Source organism: Lampris incognitus, chromosome 7 (assembly GCF_029633865.1).
Source record: "Lampris incognitus isolate fLamInc1 chromosome 7, fLamInc1.hap2, whole genome shotgun sequence".
NCBI classification, from domain to species: domain Eukaryota; kingdom Metazoa; phylum Chordata; class Actinopteri; order Lampriformes; family Lampridae; genus Lampris; species Lampris incognitus.
Genome location: NC_079217.1, coordinates 67,635,661 through 67,655,143, shown reverse-complemented (window position 1 = coordinate 67,655,143; position 19,483 = coordinate 67,635,661). Strand labels below are relative to the sequence as shown.

Sequence of the window (19,483 nt, the reverse complement as noted above, 5' to 3'; positions counted from 1 at the left end):
CTTCACCGACGCCCGAACTCCAGGGTGCGAGAGGGAATGAATTGAATCGAAAACTTGACGGCGCCAGGCCACTGGAACAACGGGGCGGGGACGGCTGGTGGAGACATCGCAGAGGAGGGCAGGACTGCCTTCCTGCATCACAGCGTCCTCTAGCTTGAGGCCGGTACGCGTTGACCTAAGGGCAAGGACGTCCGGGTCGCTGGGCTGGTCGGCAGCCATAGCGGAGAAATCCACACCGAGGTGCACAGGACACACAAGCACACGCGACAGACAATCAGCAACAGGGTTGGACTTCCCGGCCACATGCTGAATGTCCGTTGTGAACTCGGAGATCGCCGCTAGGTGGCGCTGCTGACGAGCAGACCACGGCTCAGTCACCTTGGACATGGCAAAAGTCAGCGGCTTATGATCCACATAAGCCGTGAAGGATCGACCCTCCAGCAGGAAGCGGAAATGCCGGGTTGCAAGGTGCAGTGCCAGCAACTCCTGGTCAAAAACGCTGTACTTGCGCTCGCTATCTCGCAGTTTGCGGCTAAAAAATGCGAGTGGCTGCCACGCATTCGCCACACGCTGTTCAACCACAGCCCCCACGGCTATGTCAGACGCATCGGTTGTTAAAGCTATGGACGCCGTGGGTGTGGGATGGGCTAGGAGGGCAGCGTTAGCCAGGGCGCACTTAGCTCCATCAAAGGCCTGGACCCGTTCGGGAGTCCAGTCGACAGGGTCGTTAGCCTTCTTAAGCCGCAGGGCTTCGTAAAGTGGCTGAAGGAGGTGGGCAGCGCGAGGGAGGAAACGGTTATAGAAATTCACCATGCCCAAGAATTCCTGCAATGCCTTAACAGAGACTGGGCGGGGAAATTCCGCCACCACTTGCACCTTAGAAGGCAATGGGACCGCGCCTCGCGGCGAAATGCGGTGACCCAAGAAGTCAATCACCGGCAGTCCAAACTGACACTTGGCCGAGTTGACTATCAGGCCGTGTTCGTCCAGACGACGGAAAACCTGTTTCAGGTGCGCCAGGTGCTCTTCAGCTGACGGACTGGCCACTAATATGTCGTCGAGATAAACGAACACGAAAGCAAGGTCACGCAACACCGAGTCCATCAGCCTCTGAAAGGTTTGCGCTGCCCCCTTCAAGCCAAAAGGCATGCGCATGAACTCAAAAAGCCCAAATGGGGTGATCACTGCGGTCTTGGGCACGTCCTCTGCGCGCACGGGAACCTGATGATAGCCGCGCACCAGGTCCACCTTAGAGAAGATAGTGGTACCTGCCAGGCGTATGGAAAAGTCCTGTACGTGTGTGATGAGATAGCGGTCATTGGCGGTGACATTGTTCAGGTGGCGAAAGTCGCCGCAAGGCCTCCACGACCCATCCGCCTTGGGCACCATGTGAAGCGGCGAGGCCCACGGGCTGTTGGAACGCCTCACTATACCCAGACGCTCCATGATGGCAAACTCCTCCTTAGCTGGAGCCCATTTTACCGCGTCGAGGCGCCGCGCGCGCGCAAAAACTGGCGGTCCCAGAGTGGGAATGAAATGTTGTACCCCGTGTTTATTAACCGCGGTGGAAAAGGCAGGTGGAGTCACCGATGGAGAATCCGCCAGCAAGCGCTGAAAAACATCCCCTAATGCTAAAAAGTTAGCGTGTGTTAACGGCCCGGCTCCCCCTGTCTCGCATGGAAAAGTGGCGAAAGACACAGCATCAATTAAACAGCGGTTTGCAACATCAACCAGCTGACCATTAGCACACAGAAAATCCGCGCCGATAATAGGAACAGTAATGGCGGCGACTACAAAGTCCCACTCAAAATGGCGCCTGTGGAAGCAAACAGTCACCAACCTTGTGCCAAACGTCGCAATGGACGAACCGTTAGCTGCACTTAACTGTGGGCCGCCGCCTTAGGCCGACCTCTCTGTCTTAGCAGGAGGGAGTAGGCTCTTTTGCGAGCCTGAGTCCACCAGAAACCGTCTTCCTGACATCGTGTCCTTAATGAAGAGCAGCTCACTACGTCCGCCAGCACCCACAGCTGCTACTGAGTGCTGGCCCTGGAGTTTCCCGCCGCCTCAAACGTGCATGGAGTGATGCAGCGCCTCGCCTTGCCGCCGAACCGCTGGTGGAAGAAACAGAGGCCGCTCCCGCGCCGTCTCCGGGCAGTCACTCCAGCCACCACTGCCGGGTCCGCGTCCTCCGACGCCGGCTGCAGAGGCTCCGGTGCCACACTCTGCACAGAGAACCGTCTGGTAGCCAGCAGGACCCGATCGGCCTCCTCAGCCAAACCTCGGCAGTCACCAGCGGCCAGACACGGGGAGTTAGCCGAAGCCGCGCGCACAGGAGACGGGAGCTGGCGCAGGAAAACGTGCGGGAAAAGGGTCCACCTTCGTCTGAGCCTAGCAGCGACAGCATATTGTCCATGAGATCCACAGCCGTCCCGTCGCCCAAACCGGATAGGGAGAGGATCCTATCTGCCCTCTCTGCGGTAGATAGGCTGTACCTCCGGAGCAGAAGATGTTTGAGGGCGACATATTTATCGTGTTGCGGGGGGGGGGCGCAACAGCTGCATGGCCCGGCGTGTGGACTGCTGGTCCAGCGCAGCGACGACCAAATAGTATCTGGAGTCGTCCACGGAGATTCCACGCAGGTGGAACAGCGCCTTGACATGCTGGAATCACGAAGCCGGGTCGCTCTGCCAGAACTCTGGGAGTTTCACAGCCGCGGCGAGAATGGCCGGCTGTGAGAGTTGGGGCGGCGTGGCCGAAGTGCATTCACACTCCTCTTCTGCACCAAACATGATCACGTCAGGATCACCAATGTGGCAGGATGAGGAAAAACACAGCAGACGAAGGCGAGTTTGATGTTTATTCCTCAACTCCAAAAACCAACTGCAGCAGGAACAACCCTGCACTGGCGAGCCCGGGAACCTAAACCACGCCCCCAGCTCACAGTCCTGCTTGGTGAGAGACATAGCCCTTAGTGTCTGCCACAATATTACCAATTGCATTACCTGCACTGGGAATTTAACTTGGCGCTGTTGATACAACTAAGAGTGCAAGAAAAATACTGTCTTACTACTACTACTACTTTCGGTTGCTCCCGTTAGGGGTCGCCACAACGGATCATCCGTTTCCATTTCTTCCTGTCCTCTGCATCTTCCTCTGTCACACCAGCCACCTGCATGTCTTCCCTCACCACTTCCATAAATCTCCTCTTTGGCCTTCCTCTTTTCCTCTTCCCTGGCAGCTCCATGTTCAGCATCCGTCTCCCAATATACCCAGCGTCTCTTCCTCACACATGTCCAAACCATCTCAATCTTGCCTCTCGTGCTTTGTCTCCAGACCGTCCAACTTGAGCTGTCCCTCTAATATACTCATTCCTAATGCTGTCCTTCTTCATCACTCCCACTGAAAATCTTAGCATCTTCAACTCTGCCACCTCCAGCTCCGCCTCCTGTCTTCTCATCAGTGCCATTGTCTCCAAACCATAAAACATAGCTGGTCTCACTACCATCTTGTAAACCTTCCCTTTAACTCTTGCTGGTACCCTTCTGTCGCAAATCACTCCTGACACTCTTCTCCACCCACTCCACCCTGCCTGCACTCTCTTCTTCACCTCTGTTACTTTGGACAGTTGACTCCAAGTATTTAAGCTCATATGCCTTTGTCACCTCTACTCCTTGCATCCTCACCATTCCGCTGTCCTCCCTCTCATTCACGCACAGGTATTCCGTCTTGCTCCTACAGACTTTCATTCCTCTTCTCTCCAGTGCATACCTCCACCTCTCCAGGCTCTCCTCAACCTGCACCCTTCGCTACAGATCACAATGTCAGCTGCGAACATCATAGTCCATGGAGACTCCTGCCTGATCTCGTCCGTCAACCTGTCCATCACCATTGCAAACAAGAAAGGGCTCAGAGCCGATCCTTGATGTAATCCCACCTCCACCTTGAACCCTTCTGTCATTCCAACCACACACCTCACTACTGTCACACTTCCCTCATACATATCCTGCACCACTCCTACATACTTCTCTGCCACTCCCAACTTCCTCATACAGTACCACACCTCCTCTCTCTGCACCCTGTCGTATGCTTTCTCTAAATCCACAAAGACACAATGTAACTCCTTCTGGCCTCCTCTATACTGCTCCATCAACATTCTCAAAGCAAACATCACATCTGTGGTGCTCTTTCATGGCATAAAACCGTACTGCTGTTCGCGAATCGTCATGTCTCCTCTTAACCTAGCTTCCATTACTCTTTCCCATATTTTCATGCTGTGGCTGATCAACTTTATACCTCTGTAGTTTCCGCAATTCTGCACATCGCCCTTGTGCTTGAAAATTTGTACCAGTATGCTTCTTCTCCACTCCTCAGGTATCCGCTTGCTTTCAAGATTGTGTTAAACATTCTAGTTAAAAACTCCACTGCCATCTCTCCTAAACATCTCCATGCCTCCACCGTTATGTCATCAGGACCAACTGCCTTTCCACCATTCATCCTCTTCATAGCTGCCCTCACTTCATCTTTGTTAATCCACTGCACTTCCTGATTCACTATCCCCCCAATCATCCAACCTTCTCTCTCTCTCATTGTCTTCATTCGTCAGCCCCTCAAAGTACTCCTTCCACCTTCTCAGCACGTTCTCCTCGCTTGTCAGCACATTTCCATCTCTATCCTTGATCGCCCTAACTTGCTGCACATCCTTCCCATCTCGGTCCCTCTGTTTAGCCAATCGGCACAAGTCCTTTTCTCCTTTCTTAGTATCTAACCTCTCATACAACTCACCATACGCCTTTTCCTTTGCCTTCGCCACCTCTCTCTTCACTTTACGCTGCGTCTCCTTGTACTTTTGTGTACTTTCTTTATCTCTCCTACTATCCCACTTCTTTGCCAACCTCTTCCTCTGTATACTTTGCTGTACTTCCTTATTCTACCACCACGTCTCCTTGTCTTTCTTCCTCTGTCCTGATGACACACAAAGTACCTTCCAAGCTGTCTCCCTCACTATTTCTGCAGTGCTTACACAGCCATCCGGCAACTCTATAAAATACTGTCTTAAATAAAATAAAATGAAATAAGTATGTTATATATATCTACAACTACTACTTTCAGCTGCTCCCATTAGGGGTCGCCACAACGGATCATCCGTTTCCATCTCTTCCTGTCTTCTGCATCTTCCTCTGTCACACCAGCCACCTGCATGTCCTCTCTCACTACATCCATAAACCCCCTCTTTGACCTTCCTCTTTTCCTCTTCCCTGGTAGCTCCATATTCAGCATCATTCTCCCAATATACCCAGCATCTCTCCTCCACACATGTCCAGACCATCTCAATCTTGCCTCTCTTGTTTGTCTCCAAACCGTCCAAACTGAGCTGTCCCTCTAATATACTCATTCCTAATCCTGTCCTTCAACACTCCCAACAAAATCTTAGCATCTTCAACTCTGCCAGCTCCAGCTCATTTCTTTTCATCAGTGCCACTGTCTCCAGACCATACACATAGCTGGTCTCACAACCATCTTGTAAAACCTTCCCCTTTAACTCTTGCTGGTACCCTTCTGTTGCAAATCACTCCTGACACTCTTCTCCACCCACTCCATCCTGCCTGCACTCTCTTCTGCACTCCCAATTACTTTGGACAGTTGACCCCAAGTATTTAAACTCATCCACCTTCGTCACCTCTACTCGTTGCATCCTCACCATTCCACTGTCCTCCCTCTCATTCATGCATAGGTATTCCGTCTTGCTCCTACTGACTTTCTTTCCTCTTCTCTCCGGTGAATACCTCCACCTCTCTAGACTCTCCTCAGCCTGCACCCTACTCTCACTACAGATCACAGTGTCATCTGCAAACATCATAGTCCACGGAGACTCCTGCCTGACCTTGTCCGTAAATCTTTCTTATCACCACTGCAAACAAGAAAGGGCTCAGAGCCAATCCTTGATGTAATCCCACCTCCACCTTGAACCCATCTGTCATTCCTACTGCACACCTCACCACTGTCGCACTGACCTCATACATATCCTGCACCACTCCTACCTACTGATCTGCAACTCCCGACTTCCTCTTACAATACCACACCTCCTCTCTCGGCACCCTGTCATATGCTTTCTCTAAATCCACAAAGACACAATGTGACTCCTGGCCTTCTATATACTTCTCCATCAACATTCTCAAACCAAACGTTACGTTTGTAGTGCTCTTTCATGGCGTGAAGCCATATTGCTGCTCGCTCTTAACCTAGCTTCTAATCAATCTACTTAAAAACTCCACTGCCATCACTCCTAAACATCTCCATGCCTCCACAGGTATGTCATCTTGATCAACCACCTTTCCACTCTTCATCCTCTTCCTAACTGCTCTGACTTCCCCCTTGCTAATCCACCGCACTTCCTGATTCACTCTCCCCACATCATCCAACATTCTCTCTCTCTCGTTTTCTTTATTCATCAGCCCCTCAAAGTATTCCTTCCACCTTCTCAACACACTCTCCTCACTTGTCAGCACATTTCCATCTCAATCCTTGATCGCCCTTACCTGCTGCACATCCTTCCTGGCTCGATCCCTCTGTCTAGCCAATTGGTACAAGTCCTTTTCTCCTTCCTTAGTGTCTAATCTCTCATACAACTCACCATACGCCTTTGCCTTTGGCACGTCTGTCTTTGCTTTATGCTGCATCTTCTTGTACTCCTGTCTACTTTCTTCATCTCTCTGACTATCCCATATCTTCTTTGGCAACCTCTTCCTCTCTTTACTTTGCTGTTCTTCCTCATTCCACTAGCAAGTCTCCTTGCCTTCCATCCTCTGTCCAGATGACACACCAAGTACCTTCCTAGCTGTCTCCTCACTATATCTGCAGTCGTTGGATATGTTATGTGTTGGATAAGTTATTTACCAAGTTGGGTATGTTATTTACCAAGGTAAATGTGGCATTTACCAAAATGCCACATTTGATGGTTGCCTCTGGGATTGTCTTTGTGTTGGCCTCTAGTGTTGTTTTCCACTGCCGCATTGAGTTCTTGATGAAGGCTATTAATGTCCTGTTGACTTTGTATAGTGCAAATGGAAGCCACGAGGAGGCAGCAAGGAGGTCAGCTACAGCCAAATACCTTCAGAGAGTGAAGCAGGTCCTGAGGAGCTCAATGGGAAGAATAAGAGCCAAGCCATCAACATATATATCCCCAGCTGGAATAATAAGCTGGCCAAAGGAGGAGATAAAGGACACAGATATCAGGACACAGAAACCCATCACAATGCACGGAGGGTTCCACCCGAAGTCCAGCAGCCTGAGTCTGTATGATAAGCAAAAAAATGGGGGCCAAGGATTAGTGAGTGTCAGGGCCACTATCCAGGATGAAGCAAGGAACATCCATTAGTACATCAGAAAGAGGGGCCCCAGGATGAACTGCTGAGTGATTACCTCAGGCAGCAGAAGACAGAGAGTGCAGAGGAAGAAGAGGAGGTATCATTGAAGATCAAGCCCCTTCAAGGGATATACCATTGACAGAAGACATAGTTGATATTGAGAAATCCTACCAGTGGCTAGAAAAGGCTGGGCTAAAGGACAGCACCGAGGCTCCGATCATAGCAGCACAAGAACAGGCACTCAGGACCAGACCGATTGAGGCAGGGGTCTACCACACTGGACAAGACCCAAGATGTAGGCTGTGCAAAGATGCCCCTGAAACAGTCCAGCACTTAGTATCAGGGTGTAAAATGCTAGCTGGGAAAGCATACACTGAAAGGCATAACTATGTGGCTGGGATAGTGTACAGGAATGTCTGTACTGAATACACACTGGAAGTCCCCAAGTCCAGATGGGAGACACTGCCAAAGGTGGTTGAGAGTGGCAGAGCTAAGCTCCTGTGGGACTTCAAGTTCCAGACTGACAAGCAGATGCTGACTAACAAACCAGACATTGTGTTGGTCAACAACGAACAGAAGACAGCAGTAGCAATCCCAAGTGACAGCAACATCAGGAATCAGGAACATGTATTCGTCATTTCATTCCATGCACCTGTGCACATGAAATAAAACAAATATCGTTTCCCCCAGCCCACAGCAGTGCATCACAAAGACAAAGACATATCCAAACTACAAGAACACATATACATATATCCAACATATCAAAAAATAAAAAAATTCACTCTCCAAGAGAGCAAACACCAGGATGACTGTCGGATTGCCAGTCTACATGGTTCTAGCAGTTAGCTTAGCCTGCCCTGCATCCACGTGCTGGCAGACCACCCTCAGTGTTTCCTCCTCCAGCGCAGCTTCAAGCAGGGCCGTGGTCCCTGGGCCCACTGGACGCAGCAGACCAGGCTTCCCCAGCCGATCAAATGCCAGCTCTCTCAGCCAGAGATGTTCGACACACCTCCCCACACTCCACATGATGATACCGTAACATAGTCAACGCTAGGCAAGGCCTAAAAGAAACGAAGAACGAGCATGAGAAGCTAGAGAAATACCAAGGGCAGTGGGAAGAACGAGATCGGATGTGGAAGGTGAAATCCACAGTAGTCCCAGTGGTAATAGGAGCGTTAGGGGCTGTGATCCACAGACTGGGAGAGTGGCTCCAGCAGATTCCAGGAACAATATCTGAGGTTTCTTTCCAGAAGAATACAGCTAGGAACAGCTAGGAACAGCTGAGATACAGCGCAGAATCCTCAAACTCCCAGGCCTCTGGTAGAGGACCTGAGCTTGAGGAAGACATACACCACCCGATAAAGGGGTGAGAGGGACAGATCTTAGAAATATAAACTGCAAAAAGCAAAGTAATAAAAGTACAATTTTATATGTTGATTGCAATATTTACATGTGTGTATGGGAGAGAGACTGTCAGTTGGGGGCTTGCACATGTTGATGAGTCTGACTGCAACGGGGAAGAAATTGTTCTTTTGGCGTGAGGGTTTCGTCTTGATGGACCTCCTGAGTCTGATTTAGTTCCCAAACAAGACCTGTTCACTATTTCCCTTCCTCTCAGAAACAGGAGTGATTGTGTTTTACGAGTAGTCTGTAACTACTTGTGTATTGCTATTAGTCTGCTACTAGTAGTGTGTAGCAGGAGTGATGATGTGTTATTAGTTGTATTACTAGAAGTGTGAAACAGGAGTGATGGTGTGTTAATGGAAGTGTGAAACAGGAGTGATGGTGTTTTAATAGTAGTGTGGAACAGGAGTGATGGGGTGTTAATAGAAGTGTGTAACAGGAGTGATGGGGTGTTATTAGTTGTAGTACTAGAAGTGTGTAACAGGAGTGATGGTGTGTTAATAGAAGCGTGAAACAGGAGTGATGGTGTGTTAATAGTAGTGTGAGTCAGTAGTGATGGGGTGTTAATAGAAGTGTGAGTCAGGAGTGATGGTGTGTTAATAGAAGTGTGAAACATGAGTGATGGTGTGTTATTAGTTGTAGTACTAGAAGTGTGAAACAGGAGTGACGGTGTGTTATTACTTGTAGTACTAGAAGTGTGTAACAGCAGTGATGGTGTGTTATTAGTTGTAGTACTAGAAGTGTGTAACAGGAGTGATGGTGTGTTAATAGTAGCATGAAACAGGAGTGATGGTGTGTTAATAGAAGTGTGAGTCAGGAGTGATGGTGTGTTAATAGAAGTGTGAGTCAGGAGTGATGGTGTGTTAATAGTAGTGTGAGTCAGGAGTGATGGTGCGTTAATAGAAGTGTGAGTCAGGAGTGATGGTGTGTTAATAGTAGTGTGAGTCAGGAGTGATGGTGTGTTAATAGAAGTGTGAGTCAGGAGTGATGGTGTGGTACTGGCAGTGTGTAGTAGGAATGATGATGCATTAGTTGTGTGTTGCTAGCAGTGTATAACAGGAGTGCTTGTGTGTTGCAGGTCTTGGCTCCGGCTGTGGATTGGTTGGAGTTGCTGATTTCCTCTCTTGCTCCTCTGGAGCTCAATGACAGTGAGCCTGTTGTACTCTACGCCCGGGAATACCTGCAGCAGGTGTCAGACCTCATCAGCAAGACAGATCGCAGGTTAGAGCACCAGCCAACACACACACACACACACACACACACACACACACACACACACACACACACACACACACACACACACAGAACATGCAGAAACAGGTTTTAAAACAAACAGCATACAGAGAATTTAGCACATGGTGTTGTGTTGATCAGTCTTTGTTGCCACAAGTCTGGTAGCAGTAATGAGTCATGTTTTATGAATGCACGCATATTCTTCCTCTTTTGCCTGGCCTGGATATGTGTTTACTATGACGTGTCATGATTTCTCACATGATCCAGGAGCTTTACCCATTACTGAGAACCACATGTAAAGGCTGGTCTAACCCTATGGACTCTCGATAGATGGTTTCACCAGCATGCATTTATCTGTCAAACTAGTATTGGTTCACCTACAGATTATTTGTCTGTCCTTCTGAACTGGTGCACTGATGGCTTAAGGTTTCATTTCAGCAATTGCCTCTGCTTCATATCTTTCATATTGTGTCTTAGTTTGGAAAGAGGGCTTTTAGTTACTATATGCTATTCACCTCATGTGAATGACAAACAGCATTCACACGGAGTCATGGAGATGTTTAGGAGAGATGGCAGTGGGGTTTTAACTAGATTGTTTAACACAATCTTGGAAAGTGAGAGGATGCCTGAGGAGTGGAGAAGAAGCACACTGGTACCAATTTTCAAGAACAAGGGTGATGTGCAGAACTGTACCAACTACAGAGGTATAAAGTTGATCAGCCACAGCATGAAGATATGGGAAAGAGTAATAGAAGCTAGGTTAAGAGGGGAGAAAGAGTAATAGAAGCTAGGTTAAGAGGAGAGAAAGAGTAATAGAAGCTAGGTTAAGAGGAGAGAAAGAGTAATAGAAGCTAGGTTAAGAGGAGAGAAAGAGTAATAGAAGCTAGGTTAAGAGGAGAGAAAGAGTAATAGAAGCTAGGTTAAGAGGGGAGAAAGAGTAATAGAAGCTAGGTTAAGAGGAGAGAAAGAGTAATAGAAGCTAGGTTAAGAGGAGAGAAAGAGTAATAGAAGCTAGGTTAAGAGGAGAGAAAGAGTAATAGAAGCTAGGTTAAGAGGGGAGAAAGAGTAATAGAAGCTAGGTTAAGAGGAGAGAAAGAGTAATAGAAGCTAGGTTAAGAGGGGAGAAAGAGTAATAGAAGCTAGGTTAAGAGGAGAGAAAGAGTAATAGAAGCTAGGTTAAGAGGAGAGAAAGAGTAATAGAAGCTAGGTTAAGAGGAGAAAAAGAGTAATAGAAGCTAGGTTAAGAGGGGAGAAAGAGTAATAGAAGCTAGGTTAAGAGGAGAGAAAGAGTAATAGAAGCTAGGTTAAGAGGAGAGAAAGAGTAATAGAAGCTAGGTTAAGAGGGGAGAAAGAGTAATAGAAGCTAGGTTAAGAGGAGAGAAAGAGTAATAGAAGCTAGGTTAAGAGGGGAGAAAGAGTAATAGAAGCTAGGTTAAGAGGGGAGAAAGAGTAATAGAAGCTAGGTTAAGAGGGGAGAAAGAGTAATAGAAGCTAGGTTAAGAGGGGAGAAAGAGTAATAGAAGCTAGGTTAAGAGGGGAGAAAGAGTAATAGAAGCTAGGTTAAGAGGGGAGAAAGAGTAATAGAAGCTAGGTTAAGAGGAGAGAGAGTAATAGAAGCTAGGTTAAGAGGAGAGAAAGAGTAATAGAAGCTAGGTTAAGAGGGGAGAAAGAGTAATAGAAGCTAGGTTAAGAGGAGAGAAAGAGTAATAGAAGCTAGGTTAAGAGGAGAGAAAGAGTAATAGAAGCTAGGTTAAGAGGAGAGAAAGAGTAATAGAAGCTAGGTTAAGAGGAGAGAAAGAGTAATAGAAGCTAGGTTAAGAGGAGAGAAAGAGTAATAGAAGCTAGGTTAAGAGGGGAGAAAGAGTAATAGAAGCTAGGTTAAGAGGAGAGAAAGAGTAATAGAAGCTAGGTTAAGAGGAGGAGAGGTGATGATCAGCAGCAGCAGTATGGTTTCATGCCATGAAAGAGCACCACAGATGTGATGTTTGCTTTGAGAATGTTGATGGAGAAGTATAGAGGAGGCCAGAAGGAGTTACATTGTGTCTTTGTGGATTTAGAGAAAGCATATGACAGGGTGCTGAGAGAGGAGGTGTGGTATTGTATGAGGAAGTCGGGAGTTGCAGAGAAGTATGTAAGAGTGGTGCAGGATATGTATGAGGGCAGTGTGACAGTGATGAGGTGTGTGGTTGGAATGACAGATGGGTTCAAGATGGAGGTGGGATTACATCAAGGATCGGCTCTGAGCAGAGGTCACGCTAGACTTTCTCATTGTCCGTCATGATGACGGACAGGGTCATAAAAATTTGGTCATCATCAATTATTACCCGTCATTTTCATTTTCATTTTTTAATGAGATATAGCGTATTTAATAGCATTTAATTTTCAAAAACAATCGTGGGGTTGCTACCACTTGCTTGCTCCACGGACTCCGCCTGCTCGTTGGCTGTTCGTCATCGTTAGAATTAATTTCCGGTTCTTCTTATCTTTCATCCTCCACCTAAACAATTTCTCTTTTTTCACTGGCTCGTTTATCAACCACATTCGGCTTTTGAAAGAAACTCCGAACACTCAGCTGCCGTGACATTTTGTGATAGCCTACTTAGCTTGTTTAAAACAAGTTGGCAATGAAGACGATAAGATGCAGAGCTAATTAATGATGCACAATCGCCACCAAGTGGACAGTGGGATTTACAGTAGGTGGTCTGCGTGTGTTTACTGACAGTGTTGTATGTGAATTTAATCGGTCAAATGACGGACAGCCTTTAGATTTTTCTGTCATTGTTAAAAAAAATTGGTCAAAGACGGAAAATATCTGGTTAACGCGACCCCTGGCTCTAAGCCCTTTGTTGTTTGCAATGGTGATGGACAGGTTGATGGACGAGATCAGGCTGGAGTCTCCGTGGACTAAGATGTTGGGGGATGACATTGTAATCTGTAGCGAGAGTAGGGTGCAGGTTGAGGAGAGCCTGGAGAGGTGGAGGTATGCACTGGAGAGAAGAGGAATGAAAGTCAGTAGGAGCAAGACGGAATACCTATGCATGAATGAGAGAGAGGACAGTGGAATGGTCAGGATGCAAGGAGTGGAGGTGACGAATGTGTATGAGTTTAAATACTTGGGGTCAACTGTTCAAAGTAACGGGGAGTGTGGAAGAGAGGTGAAGAAGAGAGTGCAGACAGGGTGGAGTGGGTGGAGAAGAGTGTCAGGAGTGATTCAGAAGGGTACCAACAGGAGTTAAAGGGAAGGTTTACAAGATGGTTGTGAGAGACCAGCTATGTCATATGGTTTGGAGATGGTGGCACTGATGAAAAGACAGGAGGTGGAAATGGAGGTGGCAGAGTGGAAGATGCTAAGATTTTCATTGGGAGTGATGAAGAAGTACAGGATTAGGAATGGCTTGAGTAGGGCTCAAAGGTATTTTAGGTGGTGAGTACAGCAGTTCACGAAGAGCTGGAGGTTGTGCCTCTGTCTCAGTTGGCGGATCTGATAGTTCAGTCCAAGGTTCATCCCAAACCCAGTGGTGTGGATGGTTAGCGGCTTTGTTGCTTTTGCAGAGGTGTTGGCTGTTGCGGCAGTACTCCTTGTTTCCACAGTCCACAACATAGGACTGCGGAGCACTGGGTTGCATCCTAACCTCATCCCCAGGCTTAAGGGCAACATGAGGTTTGCCTGCTCTCTTGCGGTCATAGTAGAACTTTTGGATGTCCTCACTTTTTTCCAGCAAACGCTTTACTTTGAGAGGGTCATAGGCTGTTGGTGCGAGTAGCATACCAGCAGTACGCAGCTTATTACATGGCCTCCTGCCCATGAGCAGTTGAGCCGGCGACAGGCCTACTGACTCAAGCGGAATAGTTCTGTAGTCCAACAGTGCAAGGTGTTTGTCTGGTGCTTTACGCCAAAGCCTCTTCACGGTTTGCCTGCACACTCTGCTTCACCATTTGAGTGTGGCATGTGTGGTGAAGGTGTCTTGTGTGAAATACCATAACTCTTGCAGAAGTCTTTAAATTCCTCTGAGGAATACTGCGGACCGTTGTCTGTCCGTAGAGTGGCGGGGATGCCATGCTTGCTGAACTGAGCTTTCATTCTCTATAGTGGTGCGACTGCGCATGTCTTTCAGTTCGTTAATTTCAATAAATTTCGACTTGGAGGATATACTGTTTGCCTTCAAACTCAAACAGATCTGATGCCACCTCCTCAAATGGCAGGTCTGGCATTTCTGTTGGCTTGAGTGGTTGTCTGGGCAGTTTATTTTGGAAATCTGCACACTTGCTGCAATTTCTGACCATTTCTTCAATTTCAGCACTCATGCCTGGCCAGTATAGCACTTCACAGGCTCGCTGTTTACTCTTCACTATCCCTAAGTGAGATTGGTGTATACGTCTTAGCATGTGCTATCACATGGTCAGGGGCACTACTACATGTACTCCTTTGCATACAACTCCATCAGATAACACAAGCTGGGTTCTCGAGTCCCAATATGGCTGAAAAGGAATTGGCACTTCCTATCTGTGTTCTGGCCAGCCGGCGACAGCTTAGCTCTTCTTTTGTGCGCTCCTGCAGTTCTGTGTACTTCTGGTCACTAACTGCAACAAAGTGGAGCATGGAGACACACTGTAGGCCATCCATCTCAGGCGTGCTCTCTGGAAGCTGTGCTCTGGACAGCGTGTCAGGCAGCTCCATGTCCTTCCCTCTCCTGTACTTGACTGTTAAATCATACCATTGTAAGCGAAGACGCATTCTCCGGATGCCCATGGGGGTAGACAGCAGTGATTTTTTTTTTAAAGATATCTTCACGAGACTTGTGGTCATTGTATACTGTGACATGCATTCCAAATATGTAGTTGTGAAACTTGATGCAGACTTGCACAATGGAGAGCATCTCCTTTTCAATTTGTGCGTAGCGCATTTCTGCGTCAGTCAGTGACGTGGATGAGAAGGCAACGGGGTGACTCTCCTGCAGCAAATCCACTCCTAATCCACTGCTGCTGGCATCACAATATATTTCGACAGGCTCCATGTCTTCCGTCCTGTGTTCAGATGACACACCAAGTACCTTCCTAGCTGTCTTCCTCACTATTTCTGCAGTGGTTGCCCAGCCATCCAGCAACTCTACTCTCTCACTACCACCCAGCTCCTGTCTTAACTCCTCCCTGAACTCCACAGAACAGTCTTCCTCCTTCAAATTCCACCATTTGATCCTTGGCCCTGCCTTCACTCTCTCCTCCAAAGTCATCCTACAGACCACCATCCGATGCTGCCTAGATACTTTCTCCCCTGTCACCACCTTGCAGTCTCCAATCCCTTTCAGATCGCGCCTCCTACATAAGATATAGTCCACCTGTGTGCACTTTCCTCCGTTCTTATACGTCACCCTGTGTTCCTCCCTCTTCTTGAAATATGTATTTACCACAGCCATTTCCATCTTTTTCACATAATCCACCACCATCTGTCCTTCCACGCTACTGTCCTTGACACCATACCTGCCCATCATCTCCTCATCACCTCTGTTTCCTTCACCAACACGCCCATTGAAGTCCGCTCCAATCACCACTCTCTCCTCCTTGGGTACCCTCTCCACCACTTCATCCAACTCACTCCAGAATTCTTCTTTCTCTTCCATCACATACCTAACTTGCGGGGCATATGCGCTGATAACATTCAGCAATACACCTTCAATTTCGAGCCTCATACTCATCACTCTGTCTGACACTCTCTTCACCTCCAGCACCCTCTTGACATACTACCCCATTTCTCCTCCCATTCGCACAATGGTAGAAGAGTTTTAACTCTTTACAAACTTTGTTTGTAACTTTAGTTAATGGTCACATCAATTTGCATATGAAACTGGTCATTGGTTTGGGTCCTTATGCCACTGTATTGTTTATAAGGGTGGGACACCTGCAGTCAGCTGAGACTGAAGAGGTCACTTAGATCAGTGGTTCTCAACCTTTTTGGGGTCCTGGACCCCCTGCGTATTTTTGATCTACCCTGAGGACCCCTCCACCTGATCTTGGGGGAGGGGGTTGCAATTTGTAGAAACAGTAGAAACTGCATTTTAAATTGCATTATAGCATTTATTCACTCTTTGGGGCAAAAATAAGAGCTTTCAGTTGTAACTTAGATATAGTTAACAAAACAGAATTCTTATGCAGTAACTTTCAGATATATGTAACAAAACAGAATTCTTATGCAGTAACTTTCAGATATATGTAACAAAACAGAATGTAACAACAGAATTTTTATGCAGTAACTTTTAATAATGCAAACGGGAGCGAGATCTCTTATTAAAATACAATAAATTACACTTGTGAAACAGATGTAATTAGAGAAAAAAGTCCTGTTACCCTTTATAGTTCAGGTAGATAAAGGTCTCAGTCACATTTGAGTAAAATAATCCTATTTCTATAAATGTCATAGGATCTTTTTTTTAAAATATATTTTATTTTCACGGACCCCTTGCAATTACACCACGGACCACTAGGGGTCCGCTGACCCCCGGTTGAGAAATACTGACTTAGATGATGATGAAACGTTTCTCCCAATAAACATTGTGCCCAGATGAACTGACTCCTCTTCATTTGGAATGGAGCTCAGCCCATACTCACCTCACCAACACCTACATTGGAGATGCACTGGTCCAGTAACACCAGCACATTCAGGATTGTGGCTTTAAAACTGGTGTTCAAAACCAGAGGAAGTTAAAATGTGTTGTTTTCACCTGGTTTAACGTTAACAAGTGGACAGCGCACCAGTCTAACTCTCTCTGTCTCTCTCTGCAGCAGTGGCTCAGAGGTTTAGGACAGGTTCTCGAAGACAGCCTGTTTGTCTTGGTCCGAGGTACACGGCAGCACAGTGCAGACCTGTCACCTTGGTTAAGGTTCTGATAGGTCAGGCAAAAATGAGCATTTGGCTTATCGGAAGGAACAAAATAAAAGGCACAGGGTCCACAGATGCTACACTCATGTTCAGGGCTCTAGTGCTACACATGTTCAGGTGCTATACTCATGTTCAGGGCTCTTGTGCTACACTCATGTTCAGGTGCTACACTCATGTTCAGGTGCTACACTCTTGCTCAGGTGCTACACTCATGTTCAGGTGCTACACTTATGTTCAGGGTTCTAGTGCTACAATTATCTTCAGGTGCTACACTCATGTTCAGGCGCTACACTCACGTTCAGGGCTCTAGTGCTACACTCATGTTCAGGGCTCTAGTGCTACACTCATGTTCAGGGGTCTACTGGCTGCTCGGCTGAAAATTGAGTTCATGTTTTTCAAACTTATTTCAAACTTGGAAGGATTTCTTTCTGTTTGGGGACATGGGGATGTGCTGTGCACTGTAGAAAACCAACTGCTTCTTCTTAATTTCTGAAAAAAAAAGGAAAGGTTTATATCCTTTTGTTTTTGCTGTGTATGGCGATTGTTGTGTTTTTCACTATGTATATGAGTATTTGTGTTAATATTGTTATCTTGGAACTTCTGGTTATGCAATGTAGGGAGAGGTTGCACGACTGAGGGCTCCCAGTCTACTTTTTGACAAAACTTGTTTTACCTGGCTTTTCCTTTGAGACTTTGACAAATACGGCCTTGTAAGACTTACTTAAGCGATATCTTGCAAAATGAGCCACTGTAAACGTGCCAAACCAGCAAGTAGCGTCCAGCTAGTGCTAACCGTGCAGATGCTAACGTTTCCAAGAACGCAGCCGAGAAGCTAGCAGTGTTTGCTAACTACCCTTCAACAACGACAGAAACCGGAGATACCGCAGCTGATGTGCTCATTTCCATGGATCAACTGTCTGCAGAATTCAAAAAGCAGAGGAGGTCACTTAAGGATTATGTTTCTTTCCTGATCCAAGAGTCCACTAAACCCCTACAAGCCTCACTGGACTCCTTGCAGGCGACAGTGAACTCGTTCCAAAAGCGCCTTACCTCTGTGGAGTCTGTAACCAGTGAGAACTTTGAACGTTTAACTGCAGCCGAGTCCATTATCAAAACACTCCGAACCCAAAACCTGTCTCTTCAGGACCGGATCGACGACCTCGAGAACCGATCGCAGAGGGCCAATCTCCGTGTACTGAACAATCCTGAAGGCAGTGAGGACGGTAAAGATCCGGCGAAGTTCATGTCGGAGATGCTGAGGCAAACAATGGGTCCTGATGTCTTTTCTGCACCGCCTGAGCTGGAGAGAACACACCGGACCCCGACCTTCAAATCTGGCCAAGGAACATCCTCCCTGAAGTACCAAGGAGTAGTTATAAGGGTTTATCAAGATCTCAGCATGGCACTTGCTAAAAAGCGAGCCACATTGAAATGGCATCAAACAAGCTGTGTACCAAAAGAACGTGCGGTTCTACCTACTGTACCCAGCCCAGCTGCGCATGATGTACGGAGACGACTCGCACACCTTTGACTCCCCTGATGAAGCTCCGAAGTTTTACGATCAGAAGATAGCTTAAAAAGTAGGCTAGCTAAACGGCTGTTTTGAACTACACTTGTTGGAGACTGTTGATTAGCTGGACAGATTTGAAAATGGGTAGGGTTATTTTTACCGTTTGAACTCACCCTCTCAACAGCCCTGGGACTGAAGGTATGGTCACTCTCGTTGTATTATTTCTGGGCTACGTGAACTCATTTGTGTTCAGCTTACTCATTATAGAGATGTTGCCTACCCTTTTTTTCTCTTTTCTTTTTTGTATTGCCATCATAGGCTGTGCCTTCATACGTATATTGATTGTTCACCTACAGATGTTGTTCGGATCAAGCTTTCATTTATTTTTTCCTTGAGTATGATAAGCTCTTAATATTTAATTGCTGGGAGCCTTCTTTGTTGAAAGAGTCAGGTTGTATTACCGGAAGGTATTGGGAATAGGGCTATGTAGCCTGCAGCTTGCCTCAGAGAGAGGAACAAGTATAGGCTCAGTTTTAGTCTCGTTCGCATTTGGGATGAGGGACAGGGTTATGGGAAGGGGCACCCCTAGTTTTTTACAATGTGTATTCGCTTTTATGCTAAATATGGACAATAGAACTAGTAAGGCTGGTGTGCCGTTCATCAGCTGGAATGTAAAAGGTTTAAATGGGCCTGTAAAAAGAGCTAGAATATTCAGTCACCTTAAATATTTAAATTGTGAAATTGCATTTCTTCAAGAAACTCACCTCTTAGTTAAAGATCAAGTCAGACTAAGAAAAGGTTGGGTGGGCCATGTGTTTCACTCGAATTTAAATTCCAGAATACGTGGAACAGCTATATTGATACATAAAAAAATTCAGTTCAATGCATCCACTGTTATTTCAGATCCACAGGGACGCTATGTTATGGTGTATGGGCTCCTTTTCCACAAACCTGTCGTTTTGGTTCATGTTAACACCCCAAATTGGGATGATGATAAATTTATAGAAAGAGTCACTTCATTAATACCAGATTTGAACTCACAACAATTGATCTTTGGTGGTGATCTGAACTGTGTAATTAATCCAGTACTAGACCGTT

The 19,483-nt window shown here is 46.8% G+C and overlaps 1 protein-coding gene across 2 annotated transcripts in view; it reads left to right on the top strand.

Annotated features, from left to right (window-relative positions):
- The window catches only part of ece2b (endothelin converting enzyme 2b), a 164,989-nt gene that overhangs the window by 111,422 nt on the left and 34,084 nt on the right, over positions 1 to 19,483 (top strand). For both annotated transcript variants that reach the window (XM_056283015.1, XM_056283014.1), the window contains one exon: positions 9,847 to 9,989. In XM_056283015.1, the coding sequence (XP_056138990.1) occupies positions 9,847 to 9,989 (143 nt within the window). The remainder of the gene's footprint in view (positions 1 to 9,846; positions 9,990 to 19,483) is intronic.